Genomic DNA, 26,707 nt, shown 5'->3' with positions numbered 1-26,707 from the left:
AGACATGACGTCGCCTTTGGCGCTCTGGAATTTTCTACGCGCGCGATAGTGGGATTTGTATAGGAATATTCGAGACTTATCCGGTAATTACGCAAGTGTTCTGGACTTACATTGCTTGCGTGTATAAATGGTTGCGGACCGAACATCGCAGGGAGTTTTACTACCGAACGAGATCGAGTACGTATGAAACATCGAGCGCGGAAATATAAAGTGTGTGATATAAATAGTCGATATAAATAGTCGATATAAATTGTACAGGTTTTATAGTGTTTTAGTTTTGTTAATAAATATTGATATAAATCGAACCCGAATTTATAAATAACGTTACAGTAGTATGTGTTTGTTTGATAAGTACATGTTTCCTTTGCCCTTTTTCTTAGTTTTACTTAGCCTTAATAAGATTTGTATGTTATTGCTGTCTATTTCTTCCGTTATTTCTATCTCTTTCCTTGTTAGTATGTTTATGTTCCAAATTCCTATCCTTATCTCTTCATTTTCTATATCTTTACCTTCTTTCTTCTATCTTTTTATAGCCTGTTTCTTTGTTTGTAGCGTTTTACGTTTTTGTTTTTGTCAGGTTAGGTCATATTTAAGTTTTTTGGAATCGTGCCTGTGTTACTGTTATATCTGATTATTTTGCTTACAGTTATGCTTGCGGTTCTTCCTCTGGGGGTCTTTCACTGATTGTTCTTCCTCCCTTTTTTTTCTTTAGGCGTTTTCTATACTTGTTCTGCATTTCCATTTACTATGTCCTGATTCTATTCCCTGGTTTTATCAGCTCTTTAATGTTTCTTGGGCCTCCTTTGGTTAATTTTCTTCTTTTGTGCATTTTAGTTTTTTTGCCGCTTTCAGTACCTCCATTTCCTTTGCCCATTCCTTTAGTTCCACTAGGATTGGGATATTTTCCCCGTTTTGCTGCGTACCAGTTCTTCATGTTTCTGTTATTTCTTCCCTATCCCTTAGGACTATTCTTACTTTCTCTTTTAGTTGTAGGTCGGTCTCCTCTTCAGGTGTTTCTATTCCGTGCATGGATATTACTTCTCATTTCTCTTTCTATCCCTTCAATTCTCACCTCTTGTCGTATAAACCACGCCTTGCGGTCGTTATATCAGTATCAGTACCTAAAATGGCGATGGGTCATCCTGTATGCTGAATTTCAATTTTCCTTAAGCGTAAATGTGGTCATTAGTTTAACACAATTTCAATCATGTGGTTTGAAATTGAAGTTATTGTTGATTTTATTTATAATTATTTGTTGAATGATTTTGTACGTTTGAATTATTGACACGTTAAGGTAATTATGTTTTCTTTAATTAAGTGCTTCAATCGATCGCTTGTGCATGTGTATTCTGGCTCTAAGTGCCTATTTTTATTTTAACCTTATTTGATTGATTTTGTTATAAACTTGTTTCATCTGTAAATGTTCCATGTTGTGTTTAATCGAACCCAAATTACGACCCAGGAAGAGTTCTCATGCTAATTTTTTCTGTTGGCACCGAGGGTTATATCAGGTGTTTAATAAAAACTTGTAATATAATTCTTTGGAACTGTGACGTTGACCAAGGCTGATGAGTTTTTTCAAATTTAATAAAATTACGTCAATATCGAGATTTCCGTATAGTACCCTACAAAAATTATAATAATTTCGTATAAAAACCCTTTGTACATGGTATTTTCTTGCATTTCTTCCATGTATGCATCGAAGTAAAAAAATTACCAATTCACTTTCTCTTTTTAGCGCATTTTTGCAAATTTATTTGTAAAAAGTAGCTTTTAATCTCACTTTGGCTGGCTGGCTGGATGGCTGGCTGGTTGGCTGGCTGGCTGGCTGGCAGCAAATGTGGGCGCGTAGAAGAACTCTTGTAGAAAGGCAACGGGTGTACGTGTATCTACAGGGCCGTGAAATTTGTCAACCTTAGGGACAAGGCTACATGATGTGGGGTCATCCTCGAGCGTAGTATACTAACGTGAAGGTTTTTCAGTTTTTTCCTATCTTCTACTACAGTTTTGGTCCGATTCTTTTCAAATTGGTGTCGTCGGAAAGATGTTGTAAACGCGCACAACTCCTGCGTGGCGGAATTTTGTTTTTTGTCATAGGGGCGAAATTAACGACCTTTTGCGCGGCGCGCGCGCGTCTTCGAGAAGTAGTCAGGCGCCTTTTACCTTCCGTTGCGAACTCACGCGGTTTAACGTTTCGTGAATCTCGAATCGCTGTCTCTCTTTCTCGTGTCGCCAATAGAAGTGAATTGCGAGTGAACGGGACGACGGAAGTGGGTACCGTCAACGGGAATGTGGTAGCCCCCTACACGATTTTCCTGATGGTGGAGTCAAATCTTCAAACGCGAATTGCTGGTGAACGGGACGTCGGAAGGAGGTACCGTCAGAGGGAATGTGGTAGCCCCCGACACGATCTTCCTGATGGTGGAGTCAAATCTTCAAACGCGAATTGCGGGTGAACGGAACGTCGGAAGGGGGTACCGTCAAAGGGAATGTGGTAGCCCCCGACACGATCTTCCTGATGGTGGAGTCAAATCTTCAAACGCGAATTGCGGGTGAACGGAACGTCGGAAGTGGGTACCGTCAAAGGGAATGTGGTAGCCCCCGACACGATCTTACTGATGGTGGAGTCAAATCTTTAAAAGCGAATTGCGGGTGCACGCGGAAAGTGGGAAGCGGTTAGTGAATGTAGTAGCCTTCGACAAGATCTGTTATTGATGGTTGAGTCGAAAGTGGCTAATAGAATACTGATCTGCAACACAAAAATGCGCTGAAGTCCCTTCGATCTCAAACGAGGACTTTGATAATTTTTTTCCTTTCTTCGAATATTACCCTGCCCTGCATCCCGACTCTACCCTTATCCTAGACCCAGTACACATTTGTAAAAGGTACTAAAGTCAGAATGATCCAATATTAATAAATAAGTATAACTGTACATTAAAAAATCGAAACGTTACGATAAATTCGTGGTCGAAGCTTCTTCGATGCGCTTTACATTAATAATATACGTAACAGTCGATCCCGCATTTTAAATGTAAACCAATTTTTCTAAGAAAAACGGTATCGGCGTTGACGTTTTTAATCTCATAAATTGTAATTATTATGGCTTGGGTCATGACTACAGAATTTATTATTGCAACTAAAGCAGTAAAAAGCAAATAACTTATGTATAGCAATCATGCTTAAAAATTGCTTTATGTGATTGTAAGGGCTGGATATTCTATTAACTTGTAAATAAAGCGCTCGGGAGGTACAGTATTGCAGATGACTTGGTAGAGTAACCTGCTGAGTAGAAGTATGCAATTTCGAGTGAGTCAATGAAATAGAAGCACAAATATTAAATGTGGGTGTCAAGAATACTCAATTTTAAAGTTACAGTGGGGCAACATTGTTGAAACTGTTAATGGGCATCAATTTCTACCGTGTTTAAGGTAGTATTGTTCCGTTAGTCTTCGTTAATTTGCAAGTAGCTATAATCCTATATAAATCTGTGTGTGGTCCGATGAATAAATGCCACATATGGGGGCGTTGTTCAGGAACGGACTTTTGTTTTTGTTATGTTGTTATGTTAACTTGCCCGATCGATTAATTATCCCATCCCTTATAATTGACTCATACTTTAATTTTATCACTTCTTGAACATTCATTGAAGTGTTTCAAAGGAAGTGACACTGGTTTGAAGTGGGTGTTTACTACAGCTGACAGTAAGGTCAAATAGTGCCTTAAATGTCGTTTCTGTAAGAAGGAAATTTGGGCTGAGCTATGTCTGATCACTTTTCCGCCCTTTTTTTCAAATTATTTTTTAACCATATATACAATCGATTGTTCCACTCCCTCTTCTGCATCCCATTTACGTTTTTTCTAACCTCTTCTCTGATACTTTCCTTTCTAACCTTTCATTGACCACCTTTACGCAGTCGTCATTATGATTCTCTTATAATTGTCCATACAATCTTTGTAAATCTGCATTATTACCCTTTCAATCCATTTTTCCGGTAGTCCTCCTCCTTTCCAAATTTCTTTCAGTTTCCTCAGTTTGTCTTTGATACTAACTCCATCTTTTGAAGTATAAATTAGCACATTAGGATCCTGGTCAGAACAACGTAATGGAGGTTCAATACTCACAACTTCCCTTAAGTGTGGGGTTGTAAAATTTGCTTGCTGCAATACTGTGTAATTCCTATCGACGTTTTTGCATTAATTCTATGCAAACGATTTTTCCCGATGAATTAATTTCTGACAAATTTAAACATTTCCACGCTTGTGTGGCCAGGACAGAATGCAAATGTTGCGTAGGTGTGCGAGTGTAGTAAAAAAAAATGAATAATTCACGTAATGGAAGGCAACATTTACGATTCATTAATTTTAAACTATTGAATCTAAAATGGAATAATTGATTTATGAAAAAAAAAAATGTTTGCAGTCCATTTATCGCGAATTATATTATTGAACATTTTATGAATGAAGCTCCTAAAAGCTCATTGAGTTATGTACGTTTGTTTATGTGAATCCGTTGATAAGCACTTAGTGCAGAGGCGTTTGTTAGCCGACACAATGTGTGGAAGAGGGATGACCAAATTAATTAAGCAACTACCTAACTACGTACTGCAAGTACGTCATTTCACATTGCACAGCGCACCAGTCTAACCGAATTTGCGAAACTACTGAATGCATAGGCGAAATTAAACAAGATCACTACTGAAAGTTCAACCCTAAACCTGTAGATAAACTAAGTTTGCTAATAGTTCAGGTAGGGTTCCTGAAAATGTATGATTATTTAATTATACCCACACGTGCTGAGAATAAACTGTTTCGGAATGGCGAACATTACTTAATGTTCCTATTTCAATTAGAAAATCTAATGCACAATGGGCGTAACGCAATTGTTTGGTTTGGCTTAGCTTGGTAAAATGAAATGCCGAAAGATTTTCGAGTAGTATTAAAAACGTACTCACTCCTGATTATTAGGTTGTTCTTAACCTAACATCTAATGTGTAGGATAGCAATCTTTCTAGAACATTAGCGAGGCACCAGGAATTCTTTCTGTGAAATATGATTTATGTCGCCTTTCGCGATTTTTTCAGAAAATGCCAATTGAATTATGATAGGTTTAGTCTGAGGATCGATGTCGAAGGGATAAATAGTGAAATACACGCTGATCGTTCAACTTACATGTTATAAATGCTAGTACCAGTAATAATTAACTGTTCCTGTGAACATTAATAATTAATTGTACATAATACGCATCGTATTGGATTTACGTTCCAGTAGTTTACAATTCCATTACGAAAATGACTTGACCAATGCATCCAGAGAGATCCTCATTAGGAAGTTTCAGATTGTAAAATAAATTTCTCCCTCTTTATCGGACTGAAACCCTTCAGTCGATACATCGATTGTTAGTCCTCATCTTGAGTTATCATTGTTTCTGTGGCTGTCGGTCCTGTGTCTTGAGCCATGTATCTTCAGTCCTCAGTCTCAAGCTTCACTACCTCAGTATCCAGATCTCTGCCTTTCTCAGCCTTCAACCTTCAGGATGCATAGCTCAGTTGCAGTTTCTAGAATAGCATTAGCCAAATTTTTAGAAAGATGGGTTCTAGTTTCTGAATAATATAGTTCTTCGAGCATGTCGTCTGATGATATTTAAGGGAATCTTACAAAGTGTACCAATAACCTTTTCCGAAAATGTAGGAGGCGGTGTGAAGGGGCGTTTTTAAGAACAGGATTTCAAAGAAATTTCACGTAACGTTTCTACTAAGACTTTTACCAACGTTGAAACAAAGATTTCTTGTTTTTGAAGTCGGTTTCTGGTAAGATTTGTAAAAATACCGCCAACGTGATTTTTTCGAGGAAAATTTCCTGTAGAATTTTTACTGGTATCATGAACACGTAATATTTTATAATGAAGTTACATGTCCTCATTAATTTATTAAACAAAATTTTTTTAAATTGCGCTCTTGCACGTTTTCGATCATTGTAATAATAGTCAGTTCTAAGTGTTCAATCTTCAGTCCACAATTTCCGTTATTCAGACCTTCATAATGGTATTATCAACATGATTCATTTTTTCTTTCGAAGATTCGTAATAACGTCTTTAGGTTTCTTGTCCCCAGTTTTCAGTTCTTATGTTCTCATCAGATACTAAGCTTCTGTTTCGTTCCTTTAGTGCACATCTTTCTTTAACTGTTAATGCCATCAGCCTTCGATCATCGATCTTAGGTCCGGAATTTATGGGCCTCAGTTTTAGGTCCTGTCGTCCCAGTCTAAGCTTCACAGTTCGTTCAATCCTTACTATTCGTTCTTCAGTCTTGTGTCTTCATATTTTTATATTCAGTCTCCATTTTCAGGTCTGTCTATTGTGTTCAACGAAATTACAATATTACTTTTGAAATTATAACCGCAGCCGTTTCTGAGCTCACAAAGGGTGCTGTTTGTCAAATCTGCCATCAGATACAAAACAAAAACAAAAAGAGGATATGACCACCAGCACGCCTGAATTCAAAAGGGTGCTCTCTGCCAATAATCTTCAATCAGACAAAACACAACAAAAAAAGGGCAGTTATAGCGCGGCACAAAAATGCGAGAAAAATCTAACGTTTGTCACGTCGAGCGACTCGAATACTAAAATTGTAACTAACATAAAGCAATAATTAAATTTACGTTAGATAAACAGAAATTAACAAAATTAATCGTTAACGTTAATTCAAGAAAACTACTTTACAAACTAACACGAGCAAATTCTTCGTAACAAATCGTAGATATCGGTTACTAGTCTCGCAACTTGTATCGCAATAGCAATAGTTTGCAAAAGGTAATCGATGGATAATTCTTGCAGTTACTAGTCAGGAACAGTAATGAAAACCTTCAGGTGCAATTAATTTGTATGTAGATTAAGGGTAATGTATCACGTGATGTGCTTCAACTCGAAACTCAAAATGGTGGTTCCATTTTCGATGTCAACCAGGTTCGATGTACATAGGTATTTAGTCCACAAAACGGATGTCGACGTGGGTAGTAATATAGTAAGTTCAATGAAGGCAAAGAGAAAAAGAGGAGCAAATGAAGAGATAAGATAAGACCCTAAAAAAATATACGTGTTAAAATAATGCTACGTCATCAAAATGGGTCGCACTTGCAAATATAAATCGGCTAAAACGGTTTCTATGGAATAAGTCAATCACTACCAATCCCAGAAAGATAAAAACTCCTAAGACAATATTACAATAACCACAATGAGAGTACAATCTTCTCTGAAAAAGGAACAAGTACAGTTTATATGCAAGCCAGGATTAAAAACAAAGGGATAGAATAAAATTCAGAAAGGTACATACCGATAACCTCTACCGGTAGAATAAGGAACTATGAAATAAAACTAATTACTGCGAGCTTCCACGATAATATTAATACACAGATGGTGTACAGGGTATTACTTAAATGTTGAAATGAAACGGGAAAGATGTTTTTCAAGATTTCCAAAGCTCTGTTCTTCAGTCCTCGGGTTCTTTGTGCTCAGTCCACAGTCCCTCAATCGTAATTCTTCCATCCTCAATTATCAATTTTCTGTTTTCAATAGTTTCTCCTCGGTTTTCAGTCCTCACTCTGCAGTTCACAGCCCCACTTCCTCGATCCACCGTCTTCACCCCTTAATTCTCTTTCAATAGCTAGTACTAGGTTCTTGATTTATAGTCCTCACTTCCTGGGTGCTAACCCCAATCTTCACTCTTTACAAGAGTTTGTTATCGGTTGCAACTAGCGTTCATTCTTCAATCATGGAGCGTTAAGAGGTTTTCAGTTTACAGTCCTCAATCTCCAGTCCTCGCCCATTAGTTGACCACCTTCACTTTTCATTGCTCACTCGACCGCGGTGCTCAGATTTCTGTCTTCAGGTTCAGCTTTCGATCTTCGAAATTTGGTTCTTCGTTTATCTTTGTTTGTTCTCCGTTCTTTGTCCTCCATTGTCTACTATCCGTCCTGACCCCCCATTTTTTCCTATTTTTCCGGTTCTTATCACCACCTTTTTTCTTTCGTCTCCCTCCACAGTCTTAGCAACACCCCTAAGTAATTGTCGGAAATTGTTTCTAATGAGTTTTTAAAGATTCCTCATATTTTATCAAATAAGGTATCCTTAATGAGAGATTTTTAGAAATATATTTACGACACAAGTTTCTCCAAAAAGGTATCTAGGAGATTTTGGAAGATGTTTTCTAGAGAGCTTTGAAAGTTTCCTACACATGTTTTCAAGAAAATTACTTCTGATGCTTCTAATAAAATACTTGGAGGTTTATCAATTACGTTTTTAGATAACTTTGAAGACGGTTCAGGTTTGTATCAGATACTAACCGGCCAGTTTCCTGCACGGGTTTCATTTCGCTCAAAGGAAAAGTCCAATGGAAGCTTTCAGCATTCAGTACTCATTTTTAGGCACCCGTTTTCAGTCGCAAGTTCATTGTTCAGTCTTTTGGCATCGGCATTCCGCCCTTCGCCAGGAATGTTTTGTTCTTAGTATTTTTCAAGCAGCCTCTGTGTTTATTATTCAACATTCAACTCTCACCCCTTACACCTCGCTCCTTGATCTTCCGTTTTTAGTCCTAAATTCTTCAGTCCTCATATTAAAATCTTAGTTCCTTACGTACTGGGGAGAGATCATTAAAACCTCCTAGTGTGGGGACAATATTTAGGTGGGTGCCTTCTAAAGAATTTCTACACTACTTCTCTCGACAGATAAACTCGACGGCGCGAAACCGACCGAAACCACTTCCGACTTTCCATCTTTTGGGCCAGATTTTATTGGATTTATCTGCCATTTTATAACTCCCGGGGGGCGGGGCGGTGTGAATTTTTCGTAAACTAAACCCTTAATTTTCGATCCACTTGAGGAGTGAGTGAAATGAAAGTACTCAAAGACTGAAAGTCCCCGGTTTTCAGAACCAACGTTAGAAACTAGGTATGTTTCTTACAGAACCAAATTTGAGCACTATTTTTGCCTTACTGTTAACTGCAGTAAACGTTATTGAAGTTCCCTATACCAGTACAAACTGAAATAATTATTCCTTCCAGCTATATTAGTACAATTTACGTTAGCTGAATAAGGTTGAGCGCCACAGAGTTTCTTTAAATGCTTAACGCTTTCCCTGGGAAGATACCAAAGAAGTAACCAATGAAATACTAATTCATTAATCCACAACAAAAATTAATGTACTTAAATTTCTCCCCCAAATAGAAACTATTTCCACACATCAAAATTATTAATTTAAAAATTTAATATAATCTCCCAATGAATCCCAAACTAACAAACTCAATAGTGACCTTGCAATTAGCGTGGAAGTAAAGTTGAACTAGGATCTGGAGCTGGTACTCTTACTCATAATTAGAACGGAAAATTAAATTGGAAACTAAAACTCTGAAAGCAAGCACATGTAACCCTTCAATCACACAAATTTAACATACCTCCAATTAAGAGGGATATTATATAATAATTTTACAGAAATGGTTCAAACTTCATATAAAGCAGGTTGTGCGAGATAATGAATAATGCAGACTATTCAATTCATCTAACATTTGTCACATTTCAACCAGTGAAATGTCTCGATTTCAAATTGCTGCGCCAATGGGAACGAATTATAGTGATAATTGCACGTGTGGTATTTCAGCGATAATTTCACGTGTGGTATTTCAGCGACAATTCAATGCGATTATTCAATGACATTTGTCAAACTTCCACCAGTGAAATGACGCGAAATTTTGTCGTATTAACCGGAACATTCTTCTTAGTTTGTTAATCAATTTCGACAACCGACTTATCACCACATCTTTTAATTTAATCACTCATAACGAATTAGCTTGGAGCACAAAAGTTCGAATAGAATCAATAGCAAAATGAAAAGCAACTTCCATAATTTATTTTGACGTTTATTGTTGTCATGGAAATACATTCGCGTGGGTAATTATGCTTAATTTTTCTTTTGATTCCTTGAATAGTCCTCCGAATACCATTCGTAGTCGAAGTATTTGTAGATTATTTTTGAGCTGCTGCTCCACTCTCCACTCCACTCATGCTAGTTACGTCAGCGTAACTAGCATTCGTGACAGCACCTCAAAAATATTCGACAATACTTCGACTACTTATGGTATTATATCGGGCGATCAAAAATGAGTGACTGTCGAGTCGCCTTTGGAAGTTCGAGTTAAGCACGATGTCCCATGTAAACAAAAATTCCAAAGGTGACTCGACGGTCACTCATTTTTGATCGCTATGTATATGAAAATGGCAGCCACTTACATATTCAATGAATCCAATTTTATAGCCTCCAAAATGAGCGACAGACTTTTCAATGGGGCTAACCTTGATTTAAGCGCTAGGAAACACCCGTCTCGAGTTCCTCTCAAAAATACCACAGCAGAGAAGGCTTCTTTGCTGGCATCGCAAAATGTATGAAGCGGCTAATGTTCAGCCTCCTCCGTACCAGCGCGTATCCATCTAGGAACCTTTATGGCGTATAAATAAGAGAGTTCTTGAGCCCGATACGGAAACGAGTTTCCAGTTCATCGTCGGTTTGATGTCTTCGTCATCGTGGTTTACAGATTAAGTATCATCCACCTTGTCTCACTTCATTCTCAGAACCACCGCGCCAGCGTTAGAGACATCCTCCTAGATTTGATGAGTATACTCCCACCCTATGAGGTCGCCATTATAACAATGACTCCTTTGATAAATGTTTCCAATTCTCTCTCATTAGAAACACTTAGTAACGCACTTATCCACATAGAAGCTGTTTGATAGTTTCCTATCAGTTTCTTTGCTAAAAGCGTATTTCATATTCCTTCACACATGTTGACAGATGACATTCTAACGATGCTCCCAACAAGAAAGAGTTACTATTAATTGCAAACACCACCCGTCGCTGACGAAACACTTGGAGGTTATTCTCCTTATCACACCATAGGAACCTAAGAAAATCTCTGTCGTCCGTCTATTTTTGCTCTACATTTTCCGCGTTTGTCTTATTAACTGCAAGCACCGGACACATCAAATGTGCATAAGATTTACTAGAAATACACAACTCAAATGTATTCGACATTTCCGAGATTGAAGACCGTGTTTAAGCAGCGAAAGCAAGCCCCGTTTTGACACCCTCTCATCTTTTCTCGTAGCTCAACTTCTTCGCATTAAAGCAGCCGGCGTTGTCGTGTGAATTTTGAGAAAAAAGGCATTTGGATGTTATTTTGTGATTTTATCACCTCCATCGCGGTAGGAAAATTTTCTTTGTGTTTCCGAGATTTTTGGCTAGCCTCTGTTTGTCACACCGCATACATCAAATCTTTCCACCGCTCATTGTCAACTTCCCTTTTAAAAAACTCCATGAGTCCCCAGCCTGTCCTGTCACGGTCGCCAAATGTTCAGTGCGTCAACGTAAAACTACCCGTCGTACGTTAATTACACGGATCGATTATATTATAGCCGTTCGTAAAGCACTACAAAACATGTCAAATCGAATAGACGTTTTATATAGTAAAAGATTAATTAATGCGCTAGGTGTTTCTGACACGATGCTTGAGCAATACAGTTTCTAAGTATATAAAATTTGATTTGCTTATACTTTATTTCCCCCTCACGCCCTTTTTATATCGAGAAGTTTCTCAAATGAGTATTTCCCCTTCTTCATTTTTGTTTTTCTCTTTTGGATAGTTAGTAGGTACTACATTAGTATGCAAATAACAAGGTAGGTACATACCGATACAGGATTTTATTTTTAGTCGCCGTTATACGAAGTTCTCAAACTTTCCTTATTTGCCATCTTTTTTATTTGCTATTCTATAGGATACTCGCAACTTGACAATGTATAAATGATTTATTAACTAAAGGAAAAAGTGACGTTCACAAACTAATTTCCTTTGTAAAACCTTCAATGGGAAACGTACATTGAATTGCGTTTCCAGTGTAATATCCTTTAGAAATGTCTGTGTATATTACATGGTAATGGATTTTCGAACATTCAGAAGAACAGAGAGGTAGGGTAATAATTGTTTGCTGTTGTCAAACAAACCGCACGTCATCGTAACGGAGGGTGGCGATGAACAATCTTCAAAATGGAATAAACGTGGAAGGCCCAAGATCGCCAACGCAACCGGCCGAACGCTAATGCAATTGCACTCAAAACAAAGGAGTCGGATCCCCCGTCTGTATTTCGGAAACAACCGGTAATGGCCATTAAAACAAAATTGGATAAACACGTCCTGTTAATTAATTGACTTCTGTTAATTACGCCTCGTTTACAATCTCTCGTACATTTACGCGTAACGAATACTAACGGGAATCCGCCCACCACCGGTTTAATTAAGGGCCCTCTTACAATTCTAGGCGTTAGCGTAACAATAATGTCTGAATCTAATTGAATCTGTTACAGATGATCGTGCCGAAGAAGAGGGCCGCACTTTTACTCGACCGGCTCATGGTTGCGCTACAGAAAGCGATCGAGGAGGAAGAGGAGCCCGATAATCTGCTGGTCCAGGTTCCCCCGCGAAGCACACTTAGACCGGATGATGTTAGATCGGTACGTATACTCCCCCCCTCCCCCCCCCTCACCCCGATTGTCTCATTGTAAGGATTTCTAAATTAAAATCATGCCCACTCTTTTGGAAGTGATTATGAGAAATACTCTTAGAATTTTAAGAAATGAGAAAAAGTCGGAATTATTGCTGAAATTACTGTTTACTGCGATTGCATAATGTGGAAGTTAACGACGAATTAATTACAAGAATATTTTCACTGCAGAAATTCACTGCATGCGGTAACAGTCCGCTAAACAAAGGCAAAACCGAAGAGTACCTATTTAGTTACCTGAGTCCCACCCCTGAAATGGAAAGCTTCTCCCTCGTGCGGCAAATGCCAGCGTAAAGATGAGATTCGAGATCACTCTCAGCATTAGATGCCGTACATAATTTGGTTACGGTATTTACATGCAAATCCATAAACAAATAATCGAATATATAAATTAAACTTTGGGCTCATCAAAATATAACGTTCAGTTGAGCAAACATTTACACCAAAAATGATAATAGTTGCAAAAAATCAAGGCTAAGGGCATTTTTTGGGCAATTGATCCATTATTGAGCTCATTGAGGTCAATTCTAAAACAAAGATTGGAAATTATAGACAAATTTAAAATCTATACAAAACACAAATAAATTATAAAGAAATGCCAGGGGTACCTGAATTAAATAATAGAAAAAAAAACAGCAAGGGAGCAAAGGGAGAGAAATAAGAAAACCTGCTGGGACAGAGAGTACAGAAGAGAGAAACAGATACAGAAAACGATGGAGAAAGAAAGAGGGGAGGATAAATAAAAAAGAAAGGGGACAGGAAACAGAAAAAAAGTACAAAAGGCAAAGAATAAAAGATGGACAAATAGAAAGAAAGGAAGAGGAAATCAAGTAAATAAAGACAGAGAAGGTTTTTTGGATGGTGATGAACAGGGGAAAAAATAGAACAAATAATGCGAGGGAGGAGGAGATTGAGCAGTAGCCAAAAAGGCTGAAGACAGAAAGCAACAGCAAGAGACGAAATAGCAAATGATGCTTGGACAGTTAGAATCAAGGAAAGGATGAGGAATCGAATCTAATAGACAAGATATGGAAAGGAGGGGGTTAATGGTGAGAGGGGTGATTACGAAACGGAACAGAGACATGGGGATGGAAAGAATGAGATGAACTAGAAGGAATAAACAAAGATACTCCAAATGTGTTTAGAGCTAAACGGAAAGACATCAATTTTTTTATATTAGAGGAGGAAACATACATTTGAGTAGATAAGAATAGCTTCGGGGCAGAGGGCGATAAGGTTCGAGGAAAGAGTGAAAGAGCGAATGGGTAAAACAATGCTTGACAATGATGATGAACGTAAAAGTAATGTGGGAAGAACAAAGGGAAAAATATTATGAAAGGAGTGGATAAGAACGGGATGAAGTCGAAAAGAGGAGACGAATATTAGAGAAAATGAGCTGACAAAAATGCACAAATGCTAGATAGAGATGGAAAGCGAACGAGGAAATGAGGTGAGGAGGAGGGAGAAATAGAGACAAGAAGGAAGAAAGTGTAGAATCTTTGGAGAGGAAGAAGCGCAATTAGAACACACATGCTATGGAAATGCAAAGAGGTGAAAAGGACAGGGAGAGGATAGGAGTAATGTCCTGGAAGAGGAGGAAAGGGGTGAGAATTGGATGAGCATTTGATTATACAATAATTTGTACCTTTCATTCAAACTTTGTGTTCTTATAATTTCAAACTGTTTCTCCGACTCCATGTCATTTCTCGATGGTGTAAGTTAAAAATCCTCCCACGCCTCAATTTTATGCTCATTTGGAGTAAATTTTATATTCTTATAGTTTTTGGGTTAGTGTAAAAAAGATATTGAAACGTATTTGCTAGCGTGAACGATAAAAAGTGCTCTGTTTTTTGGATTTGGTACCGAACTTTACAGCCTGACGATGGCTAAGCCTAGAATAAAATTCAAGTAACCCCTTGTTCTCACCAGTTCTGAACCAGCTTCAAAAGACTCCAGTGATTCCCCAGACTCCTTATGTTTTTTTTAAAATGTCCTTCAGACTGTTTCGATTCCTCGTAATCTTTCATTTTTGTTAATTCTTCAGCTTCATGTTCAGCAATAGCGTATTCTAGAATGTACGGCCTGAATTTGTAAAAATTTGTCTACCATATAATAGAGAAATGTTTGCTACAAAACGGCTTTTGAGGTTTTTTAAAATCTTGAACAATCTTTGAGAGCATCCGAAAATGTCCATCAGTCTCCAGATGTTTTCCCTTATGGAGGTATAGCAGTCGTTAAAAATGTAAAATTGTAGACCTTGTTACACTCTGATTTTATACAAATTGAATGCTATTTTGTGCCGTAATGCACAAACGTTGTGCTTGAATGGCTTTTGAGTTGTTCTGTCAAAATGCCCAAGACGTAAATTTAATGAATCATTTTCGACATTCAACTGAAGGGCCATCAAGAGTCCAAATTCTCTCCCTTCAACCCCTAAGTTTCTTTTCAGGAACCATTTTCGGCTTTACTTTTGGCAGAGCTCTCTCTGATTTTCTAAAAATACTACTAAAACATTCGTTGAGCCGCTTATGAGACATCAGGAGATCAAAAAGTAAACTTTTTATTATTTTTTTTAAGTGAAAGTACACTAAAAATCTCATCTCAAGATGGGGTAGACTATTCGAAAAGGTATTTTGGTATGAGGGTTTCTCAATGCCCACTTAAAAACTAGTTCCTGAAAATTTGCAAGAAAAAGTCCAACTGCAATTCTTGGTGGGCTAACAAAGATGATCAGAATTGGGTAGATACACTCCTGATGAGAGGGAGAACGGTATTTCAACGATAGGAGTAGTAAACTCCACTAACGTGCCCCATTTATAAATGGGTTTCGGATTGCGATATAGGTCATATAGTTCATGTGTATCGCGTATCACGTATCGTCTACGCTATATCGCTTATCGCATATCCCCTCAGTATGAACCCTGGCTAAAGAACGAGAGGGTAACTCAAACATCAGTGCGTGGGTGCACCGCCCATCGTTGATGATGATTTCTCCGAACAGACATGTTGTATGGAGAATCTCTCGACGGTGTCTCTTGTAAAGCTTACAAAATTATTTGTCTGTGTCAAATGACATCACAAACAAATGAAAACGACATCGGCTAATTTCGGTTCATCTGGCATATCTTCTGAAGTATACCGAACTTTCTGGTTTGCTTTAAGGCATAATAATAGAGCTCCCCAAAACAACATTTTTTGAAAGAGGCTTTTTATGGTATCCAAAATTATAAAAAAAATGCTACCTATTTACGTATTTTAAATTTGTGGCCAGTGGCGTACTAGGTTCCATTACATATTATTAAATATAGCAGCATAAATAACTTATTGCGTTACATAATCAGATTAAGAGAATAACTCAAATTAAGGAAAATACTTGTGTTTATAATTTTATAGTTTTACTAGTTTGATCATTTTTGTGTGTTCATATTTAAAAAAATAACATATAGATTTCCTTACAACGCTTTTTTTTTAATGAAAGCTAATAAAATTATGAAACTAATTTTACTTTATTTTTCAGTCTTAAATTTGATTATGTATAATGTAACCAAAACTAGTAGTTACCATTAAAAAAATTTGCCCCCCTTTACCATGCAGAAGCACACGCCACTGGCCACAAATTTAAAATACGTAAATTGGAAGTAATCTTTTAAAATTTTTGGACATCATAAAAAGTTTCTTTAGAAAAAATGTTGTTTTGATCCACTGTTCCAGACAATATGTTCACTCTGTGTATCAAAGCTCAAAGACTAATAAGGACTTTTACCGAAACCCTCCAATGCTCTTGTAGATTCTGAAAGACTCTTTAAACATCTTGCAGGCTTAGCTTCGTCTCTTAAAAAAGGAGGAAATCTTTAAAAGCTCCTGAAAAACTCTTGGAGCGCGTTTGAGCCAGTGGAAAGCTTTTGGAATTTTGGAACCTATTTGCGATTTTTGAAGAGCTTGGGAGCCTCATAAACCCTTTAAAGAAGTTCAAATATTAATTAAAGTCTCTCCAAGACGCCTCCCTTGAACACTATTAAAGTAAACTAAGAACTGTTGAGGGTTCTTCGGGACTTCTAAAGACTGTTATGGGCGCAAACAAAACAAAAGGAAAGCTCTAGGAGCCCGTTTAAGTATCTTCCTGATTATTGAAACCCTTTGCAAATTCATGGAGACCTTTAAGGGCTCCGAATCTCTCTGATTCTTGCAAACTGGATTCTTTTAGACCCTGTTTTAGACCAAACATATTTTGGTGAATTATGGAAACTGCTTTTCAAAATATTCGTTTTGTGCCCTTTTGCGTTATGTAACCTTAGCCACATTCTGAACTGGTTTTCTTTGAAGTAACTATTCTAATTTACATGGAACGATATATTTCGACACTGACTTTCGGGAGGAGAATATTCTTTAGGCAAATAGTACTTGGTCAAATATTCCGAGGTCCCGAACTTTCCGGAGTCAAATGTTACAATAGCGAAGTTTCGAAGAAATTATGAAACGAATTTTCCACCAATTACTAGGAAACCTTCAGCAAAATTTCCCCTTGTTTTTCATTCCGAGAATGCAATGAAGTATGAAGTAACCCACCTACGTTACAAATTCTGGGTTATTCACTGTCTGATAAATGTCACCACCGGTATCCCGAAAGAAGTAATTAATTTCCATTACACTTGGCGCACTTTTAACCCTGTCAGTTATTGAGGGAAAATTGATTTCTAAACGTTGATAAACGACCACCCTCGAGCAACAACTTTATGCCGATATCATACATTATACCGTACACGTCAAGTTACTTTATTCCACACCTATTTATTCATTTTAAGAACTAAAATCGGGACAGTCTTTTATAAATCACCTTCTGCGTGTGACGTGAAAGCTTCGGAGAATTGCAGGCGACCTTAACGTTTCAAAGTAATATTGTTAGCGACTATTGTTTCCGGCGTTGTAAAAATGAAAACAATTCCCTTTGGCAAACACTTCTGCTTTTTCGTATTAAATCGATTAGCTCTCTCGAGCGGCGAATTTCTCGTCCTCTCAAATTAATATTTGTATTGGCTCGTTTGACTGACCGGCTAATCCATTGACATTTACTTCCTTTCTTTGTATTTTCTAGCTATGCGTTTCACATATTGTGTAAATTTCGAGTGAATAGCAAAGTCACCTGTATATCAAGCGTATTTAAGACAAAAAACTCAGAACCCCGGGGCACCCGATATTGTGTATGATGTCCAATAGTCTTTTTACATTGCGATGCTGGTCTCTTCCGCCTTTGGCCACCTTGATCTTCAACTGCAACAATCCCCTTAAATGAAAACTTGAACACGGAAACGGAATATCAGTTTTATCTTTACAACGTACATATTTTAATAAGTTAGAAGACTATCCTTATTTAATATTGAACTGAAAATTGGAAAACTGTATTAACTTCTTCTAACCGAACCCCTACAGGAATGTTATGTACAATATCGAACAGATACAAAACAATTAGATCAATAATATCTCTATTTTTATGGTTCAAATAACTTAAAATTCCACTAATGAATATCCTTGAAAGACACGATATGTATTGAATACAAAACTAAACATTATCTTATTTATAAGACGTCTGCACTACCAGCGAGTCGTCCAACCTTGGAAATCCTGGCTAGCCCTCTAATTAAGGTTTGAGAAAATGGAAATTGGCTCCTTGAACTCTAGCTCGTAACCGAAGGACGTCTTTTCGTTTTCAAACTCCTACCGAATGCGCTACGTTACATAAGCTATCTAAGCGGATGTAAGGATGTTTAAATCTCTTAATATCTTTCTGAACTGATTAACTCAAGCTAGTTTTAGACTGCACGTTTGTTTTGTTTTCCGAAACTGAGTGGAATAAGCCTTTAGTTCTTGGGCACATATACTATTCGGGAGAAATTGAAATGGTGGATGAATCCAGTATCGTCTTCCTTTCTATTTCTTCTCCTTAAAGACTTCCGCAACATAACCACTTCGTCTTCTTCTCTCGGGTACAATTACCTCCATCATCTTACGGATTTTTCGCCAAACGAAACCATCAATCCCACAGCCTAATTTAGGGACTGCAATTTTTAATGCCCCGTATGCAACATCTACTTGCTCTAACCCTGTATCGAATCGAAAAAAACGTTGGTATCCTCTGGAAGGCGAGTCAGAGGTCTAGCAATTGTTGCAAAACCCGCAATCGTCGTAATATATGCGCAGGCCGAGAAAACTACTTACCTCACATTCTTTAGCAACAATTTGTTTTGAACGGTGCCCTTCTCTACTACATTTCTACCGCTACTTTTTTCTTCATCGTACCTTGAGCTGCGTCTACTTCGAGATCTCGGTCTAACGCGTCAGTTCCTCTAAACAAATAGCTTTCAGGATGTCATCACGAACACCGTCTCTAAAGCTATCGACTTCTTCCAGATTCTTCTCGATCTGGCCTCAAAAAGTCCCAAAAACATTCTGGAAGTTTTCACGAATTCCCCTCTTAAACATCTAGAAATTTCTTCTATTTTCTGGTAATTTCGTCTTCCATCCTTCTTTTCCATTTTTCAAGAAATTTGTTCGAGGAATACTTCGAGGGATCAAAAATAAAGGCAAAATAAAAAAAAAATCTACTCCTTCCTCAATTCCTTTTCCTTTTGATCCTTATGATCTTTGAGTAAGGTTAGGTATTGTCGGACATGAAGTCATCAGGAAGCATTCAGAATCTTCTCCACGTTTATGCATGAAAGTATGAGTTAATTTTTCAAACTGCAGAAGTTTCCATTTCCTTGACCATTTTGCAGTGAACAGACATGGATTGACAAAAGGGCTCAGTGGTAGAACGTTGGGCTAAATAGCCAGGAGGTCGGGTGTTCGAATCTGGGTTGACGAGAATTTTCCGTTTGTGGCAGAGATTGGAATTCCCTTTGATCAGTTTCGACCATTTTATCTTTCATGGTATTCTAATGAAAGGTCTAAACGAAAGGAATTAATTTCTAGCAACTATAGTCCTCCACCTCCACCCCTTTTCGTGATCGGATCTATTCCCTTATATCTCCAGAACTGATTGTCGGAAGACGGTACTCACCAAGGGCGATTGGTACGTCTGGAAGAATCCATTGGTGGTGTCAAAACTTTAACAGCGAATATCTCGAAAACTGTTTGTCGGAGGAAAGTACTCTCAAAGGCAAAATCTGCAGAATGGAGTGTCGGAGGATTTTGAATGTATGCCAGGCGGTCTTTAAATGTTTCTGTTTCAAGAGCCTCCTCCCCTTATTACTAAGCTATTGCGGTTTTTAAAAATATGCGATTTATCTGCACAATTTATACTTGTTTATGGGTCCATATTTTTTTCTAACTTGGAAAACTGAACTTTTCATCTCATAAATGGTCTACCCTGTTACGTGTTATGGTTACTTAGAAAAAATTAAGCAGGAAACGCCACTTTTGGGATTTTTAAATCTCCCAAGTCAAGCATTTTGGATCTCTAGATTATTTACAATTTGGATCCTTTTTTAACATATTTTTTCAGAGGAAAAGGGAAAATGTGGTGAAAATCTTCGTTTTTGGGAAATAAAAATCCTTCATTTTCGAGAGTAATTAAAAGCTTAGGAAGCTGTGTTGGTGGAATTGCGGAGGATTTATTGGGACCATTGCCAGATGTCACAAAAACAGAGTCCTGTAAATCATTAGCGTGGGTGACTCAGCTCCTTTACCCCTCCACACGCGCTCAAAGCCCACTTTTGACCGTTATGATAACCGTAACTGAGAGTGATAGGGGTTTGGACTTGCTTACTTTAGAAAGCAGTTTTGATCAATTATGATGACAGCATTTTATTTTTCCAGATGGATTTGCAAAGACGAGGTCACCAGGGCGGCTTGTCGGGCCAACAAAAGGGTCGAGTCTACTGGCGATGCTACTTCAACGCCGTAACGTGCTTCAAGTAAATTCCAATACGACTGCTCGTGGTTGAACACGCCAAAAACAAACGTTAATTCTTAAGGCTTTTTAATTGTAAATGTAACATTCATTTTACTGTATTTTGAATAACGTGTAACAAATAAATGGTGTATATTTCTTTCTACGGTCAGCAATAATCATCTATGGTTGAATTACTAATGTCCCTTAGGATACGTACTTCGTTCCTGTACATATGTGAGGAAATGGACGCACGAGGTTTAAATCTCTTGGGATTGACGGAAATCTCGGTGCAGTGATCGAGGGAATTTGTTAATTTTTACAATTATGTTAGCTTTAGTAAGAGCGATTACAATAATAATACAATCATGGTAAAATTGGACATTACCTGTCGACCGTTGGCAGTGGAAGAACCAAATTTTGCATTCTTATGGTTTAAGGTGCGATTTCACGCTCATGCAATTTGCGCAAATTGACTTGTGCATGCCAATTTGTGCAAATTCACTGAACTCATGCATTCATTTTCACGGTTCAAGTTTGGTGCACAAATTTGTCTACAGTATAGTTCAGATTGTCCTTGTAAACGATGGAGTGCGAAGAGGAATTAATAGCATTAGCTGGTGTTCGTTTAATTAAAAAGTTAAAAGTGCTAAAAGACAAAAAAAAAGAAGATCGCAGAAGACAAGAAAAGGATTTATAAAGCTCAATAAACTGTACCTTGCACCCTTTTCTTTCTTTGAAATTATTATCGCAAAGAAAACACAAAATAACGTACAACACCGTCTATTAAAGCCACGTGCATGTCGAAACAACTATTCTGTTTACTATTATTTACCCTCCCACACATGCGCCGAATTGGTGTGTCGTTTACACGTTCATGCATTTGCACCAACCACATGCAAAATATCTGACCGTCCAGATTTTACTCAAGCCAAATTTTCTGGCTTGCGCAAGTAAACAATTTTCGTTTTCATGCCCCAATTTACTTGCACAAATTGGCATGCACAAGTCAATTTGCGCAAATTGCATGAGCGTGAAAACGCACCATTAGATTCATACACCAGGTGTGATTGACAAATGACTCTCTTCAATCCCATCGGGGACACAGGTAGAGAATGGTACTCCTCGTCTTAAACGCCCTCAGGAGGTCTTATTCTTACTCCTCCTTTTAAAGTACCCTAGAAGCTTAATCCCAGAAACTTAATCAAAAATATTCTTCATAGAAGTTTTTCCAGAACCTTTACTAAACAGCTTCAGGGTAGTCTATTTAGATATACTTTCTTAGCAACCTTAGAAACCGTTTGCACAATTTTTTTTACGGAAACCTCTTAGGGTTTTAAGATAATCTACAAACCGTGTACGCCATCTTGTAAAAATGTTATTGGAAAAATTCCTAAATTATTATCCGTTATGGGTTTTTGTACAATTCTTTAGATTTTGGAAATCAGAGAAATTTCCTCGATATATTTTTCAAAATATCTTACTGTGTTCTTTGACCTTTTCTTATTAGAAGCACTTTGAAATATCCTTAGAAACGTACTTAGATGCGTGTTCGCAAGCAAGAAAGATTGTTACTAAGAACTATACCTGTGGAAACCTACAGTACTACACTGTAACAATGACATTGGATCATAATCGAAAACTTTTCATTTTTTAATGGACATCCAATAAGGCAGCGTATTGTACTCAAAAATGCTGCGTATTGTTCTTTGGTGCTTGCGAGTTGTGAAACAAAAGCATGCGTTGGTTTGTGAATGGGGCCTTGGTGTGTTTGGTAGTAGGTAGTTACCACCTTTTTTAATACCACGTGTACAAATGAAGCCCGCCATGTTTTCTAATGTGTCAATTAAGATTATCCTCCTTGTTAAAACTCGGCAAACAGAGGCTGTGAGTATTGTTCTGCCGATCAGGATTCTGAAAATGTTATGCTGCTATTGTAAATGACCCTCAAAAACACGTCTGAACCTGAGATAAGCTTTCGCCATCTAGTCGCCTCGATATCCTGAAGGAATTAAGTAACAAGGATGCTGTGTGCAACCTAAAGGGATGTCGTTTAAACTGATACAGACCTCGAGATTGTACCGTAAAACTGTCAACGGTCTAGAATCCTCGGTAAGGGGGACTTTCCAATCAGGCGAGGTAAGGTTAGAAATCTGGTATACCGTAGACGAAACGAACGGCAAAGGGTAGGCGTCGGGCGTAGTAACTTGATTGAGCTGACGAAATTCTGCATAGAAACACACAGAATGGTGCCGGATTATCGGACCGGTGTTTCTTAAATTACAACTCCAAACACTCCTCCTCCAATACTGTCATCAAAGCAATCTCCCAATTATTTTTCGCAAACCAAACCAAACGGGCTCCTTAATGAAAACCAATTTTTCAACAGCACACAATTTTCGAACGTGCTCACTTAATCACGTCTTTTCTATCTACAGGGAGATTTTTAACGAACCAGTCCCGAAACCGAACGGAAACACATCAATGACCAAAATTTATACTATGAGCAAAAATCATACACCGATTTACCCCTATGCTTGGCCAACAGTTCGACAAAAGTAACAGTCCTAGTATCGCGAAGTTATGGATGCTTAACTTGAATGGGTGGCAGTGATAAGGCGGACAGTTTCCTTGTTTAAAATCCTTCCAAAATGCCATGATACACTCGGCGCCCAATTTAAAGTGATACCATTATTTTCAGAGATCCAACTAAGAAGACCTCGAAGCTGTTAATCAATATGTTAATAGATCTTTGCATAGTCTAAGGCAAACCTAGTTCGTATCGTGACAAATTGGCTTATCCTCCAGATCCCACAATGAGCGAAAAATGCAAGAAATACAATTCTGTAATATTGGTACAGGTCTTGTCCAGTACTCGGTTAAACTCAAATCCGGATACTGACCCAATTAAAATAGAAAACTTGTTTAACACGAGTGAATGAGACCATGTACGTTTTAGTAACGAAATCTCGAAGAAAGTGCACGTTCTGCGTTTACTCATAAAAGGCATATATACAGGGTATAACAGAAAATTAGAAGAATCGCAATCGTAACTAGGCGTAGGGATGTGACGACCCCATCGCCCATCACTTCCGTGATGCAATCAGTCACGCAGCTGTAGATTTGTTTACATATTTTAGTTATTTGCAACATTTCTGTGCCTGAACCCAAATTCGAACTGGAGACCTTGTCGTTGCAAAAAAGCTCTTCTCGGGCAAGACTTAACACATCTCATCTGATGCTGATCTTGGTTGTCTCACACAGCAATCTTAGTAAAAGTGTGGCTACTTTTGAAGTTAAAGGAACAATTTCAGCTTGTATATTTGCACATTTGTAACGGTCCGTTGAATGTACTCTTTGTTTGTGTAACTGACTGAATGCGCTCTTAGTGTGTTAGGAGTAGTTGGTACCATTGGTATTGAGATGCTATCACTTTTGCTTTTGTCGTTGAAATGAGAGGTGGACCTCGAAAAATGTTGATTTGAAAGGGAAAATTCCGGAGTCATCACGCTAAAATTGTTTAAATTAATTATCTAGGCGTATTCACGCGAATGGTTCAGGGGTGTAATACTCTTAAGGTAAAGTAATTTTCATATAATTCCTCTTTGTTAACACGTTTCTTTTTAGGTTATGCTATATGTGTTAATTTAATTATCTATCTTTGTTTTACATATATCGCAATCCGAAACCCATTTATAAGTACGTAAGTTCGAATTAATTGGAATTAGGTTTGATTTTGGCATTGTAGTTTTTGGGTACCTGTTTTTCTTTGTACGTTACAGAAGTGTCGTACTCATTGTCGATTATCTTTGCCAATGTCGTGATGAATTGCTCTGCAATTGATATCTTCAAAACCAGAAACTTTGCGCACTCTCATTTAGAGGCAAAATCAAAATTGTGTGCTTTTCCGCAAAAGAAATCTTTATTAATATTCCTTTCTAATGCATATTGTCTGCTAGCAACATCGAAACCGCGCAAAACATAAAGAGGAAACTCTTTTAAAAAGGGCTTAGAGGTTCCGCTGTATATGTAACTTCGCAATATTTTCTACTGATCCTTATATGTATGCAAACGCACTGGCAATTTTAACTTTACGGCCTAATTTCGTATCTGTAAGGAATTTAAAATTTATTTTCCATTCGCACAGCGATGGTTTGCATAAATAGATTGGCATCATTTCCATAGCGCTTCTCGTTTGGTTGTGGCTCGTATTGTTGATAACGAGTATGTAAAAATTTCTATGATAAACGCGACTGTTGAATTATTTATACACATCGACATTTTAATCGAATTCATCTTATGCGGTTGTATTTCAAATACGCATGTTGCACAGCAGGTATAAAACGTCCACGCCTAAAAATTGTATATTTTTAAAGCTACAAATCGAATATCTGCTTATGACCATTCGTCTAAAATTCTGTGCACATTTAGGTAACAGATCATATCAGGACGTACTCCTTACAAAAGAATTATTTAATTGAATTAATTAGCTTCCGTATTCACTGCATAAAATTGGGCTCACCATTTACCGGTTTTTGTTTTTTATTAAATGTTGCTTTCGTCCTTTTTCCCGCCCAATTTTTGTTGATACACTTAATTGCAACATCTTGTATACAAAATAAGAAAACCTAAATCTCTCATAAATTAAATCTAACAAAAATGTTCTGTCCTGTTTCTATGAAATTTGTAGACTTCGGGGAGAATTTTGAAAATGGCGAAACGTTGGGGGTTGTTCTTAATGACCAAGCCACTTTCTTTACCAATTTAAACCTTTTTAACTAGCACAGAATTTAGTGAATACAGTCATCCACGTTATAGATAATTCTATTGATCTTTTACAAAAAGAAAGGTTGCGCCACTCGAATATTTCTTCGAATAAACTTGACTATACAAAGGTTCATCAGATCACAGGTTTGGTATTAGTGTCAGCAAATACGTACCTTATGGGCGAGTCTTAGGACCACTGCTATTAACGGCATACACCTTGGAAATAACACTTCTAAACCATTGACTTTTCAATTTCAAATCTTCAATGGACATTGTGTCCGTTGCAAGGTAATGCCAATTAATTCCGTACCATGAAAAAAAAATGTTTTTATTCCTCGATATAAGTGAGCAGAATTACGTAACAGCAAGTTTGAGGACCGTGAATAATCACGATAATGAGGAGGTGTTTGAAAAATGGTAATTTGCAATTTAATTGATTGCTCATTAGTGCAATTTGTATTGTTTACCTTTTACGCAACTGGCCCAATTTACTACTAATTGCTAATTACCGTAAAACCGCCTCCCACGACTCGTATAAAATCAAAAACGTGCCCGATATCTCGCAAACTTAGTGCGAAAATGTCGTTCATGATAGTATGCCTTCTTTTCAGTTTCGTTTTCGCAGACGTCATTGGGAATCATCTGGTAAGTGCTCATTTGTAGACGTAGTTCATATGAGTGCGTTTCAGGTTTTGGGAGAAGACACAATGAAGGAAATTCCTGAAAAGGCAGGCGAGTTGGCGAAATCGGGTTTTGAAATGGCGTCTGGAATGGCAAAATCGGTAGCCGAAATGATGAAAAATTATACTCAAAAGTTTACAGGTTAAGTGCTATGTGTAGCAGTGATAATTAAAGTGAGTTTACATGATCCTTGCTTACCTTTCCCTCGACTTTCCTATACATTCGGCCTAAAAGTCAAGTTCTATCGTGGTTCTTCTATAGTTCTCTTATAGATATTAAAATGCGCACGAACTGAGAACACAAACCACGAATTTGTTCAATGCTTTCTAGTAAAATCCCCAGATGCACAAGATGGAGACAACAAACATAGTATACAAAATAGTGGTGGAAATTAAAAAATAAATTTTCCACCGCGGTGCAAGTGTGGTGCGTTTAATTTCTATGGGGTATTGTTTCTTAATGGGTTTTGGAAACCTCTACTCGAGCATAGATGTCTGGGATTCACACTAAACTTCGTATTTTTTTATTAACGCCAGTTTTTTAATTCAACGAATTCATAAGTGAAAATTAAGTGGGAGAGAGGAATTCTTCAGCAAGCTTTTGAAGCGAACCTATGTGAGTAGAGCGCGGCAATTTTGAATTAAGATTCATTTTGAATTAAAGGTTCGAGACAAAGTCGTATAACCGAAGTATAATAAAGCCCGCGCGTCGTACGTGATATTTTATTGCGAAAGTTAATTACCGAATTTTAAGGAAAAACTGTGCTACCATTTCGA

The 26,707-nt window shown here is 37.6% G+C and overlaps 1 protein-coding gene and 1 long non-coding RNA gene across 2 annotated transcripts in view; both read left to right on the top strand.

Annotated features, from left to right (window-relative positions):
* LOC116179229 overlaps positions 1 to 20,649 on the top strand; it is a 60,173-nt gene extending 39,524 nt beyond the window's left edge. Inside the window, exons 2-3 of the mRNA XM_031498961.1 lie at positions 12,402 to 12,548; positions 20,411 to 20,649. Of these exons, the coding sequence (XP_031354821.1) occupies positions 12,402 to 12,548; positions 20,411 to 20,512 (249 nt within the window). The 3' untranslated portion in view covers positions 20,513 to 20,649. The remainder of the gene's footprint in view (positions 1 to 12,401; positions 12,549 to 20,410) is intronic.
* Positions 20,650 to 25,797: 5,148 nt separating this feature from the next.
* Positions 25,798 to 26,118, top strand: LOC116179818. Its single transcript, XR_004147046.1, has 2 exons — positions 25,798 to 25,895; positions 25,940 to 26,118. It is a non-coding gene; the product is annotated as an uncharacterized LOC116179818 (long non-coding RNA).
* The last annotated feature ends 589 nt before the right edge of the window (positions 26,119 to 26,707 follow it).

Source organism: Photinus pyralis, unplaced genomic scaffold, assembly GCF_008802855.1.
Source record: "Photinus pyralis isolate 1611_PpyrPB1 unplaced genomic scaffold, Ppyr1.3 Ppyr1.4_LG8, whole genome shotgun sequence".
In the NCBI taxonomy this organism is placed as follows: Eukaryota; Metazoa; Arthropoda; class Insecta; order Coleoptera; family Lampyridae; genus Photinus; species Photinus pyralis.
Note: the sequence above shows the minus strand (reverse complement) of the source record. Positions and strands in the feature narration are given on the sequence as shown.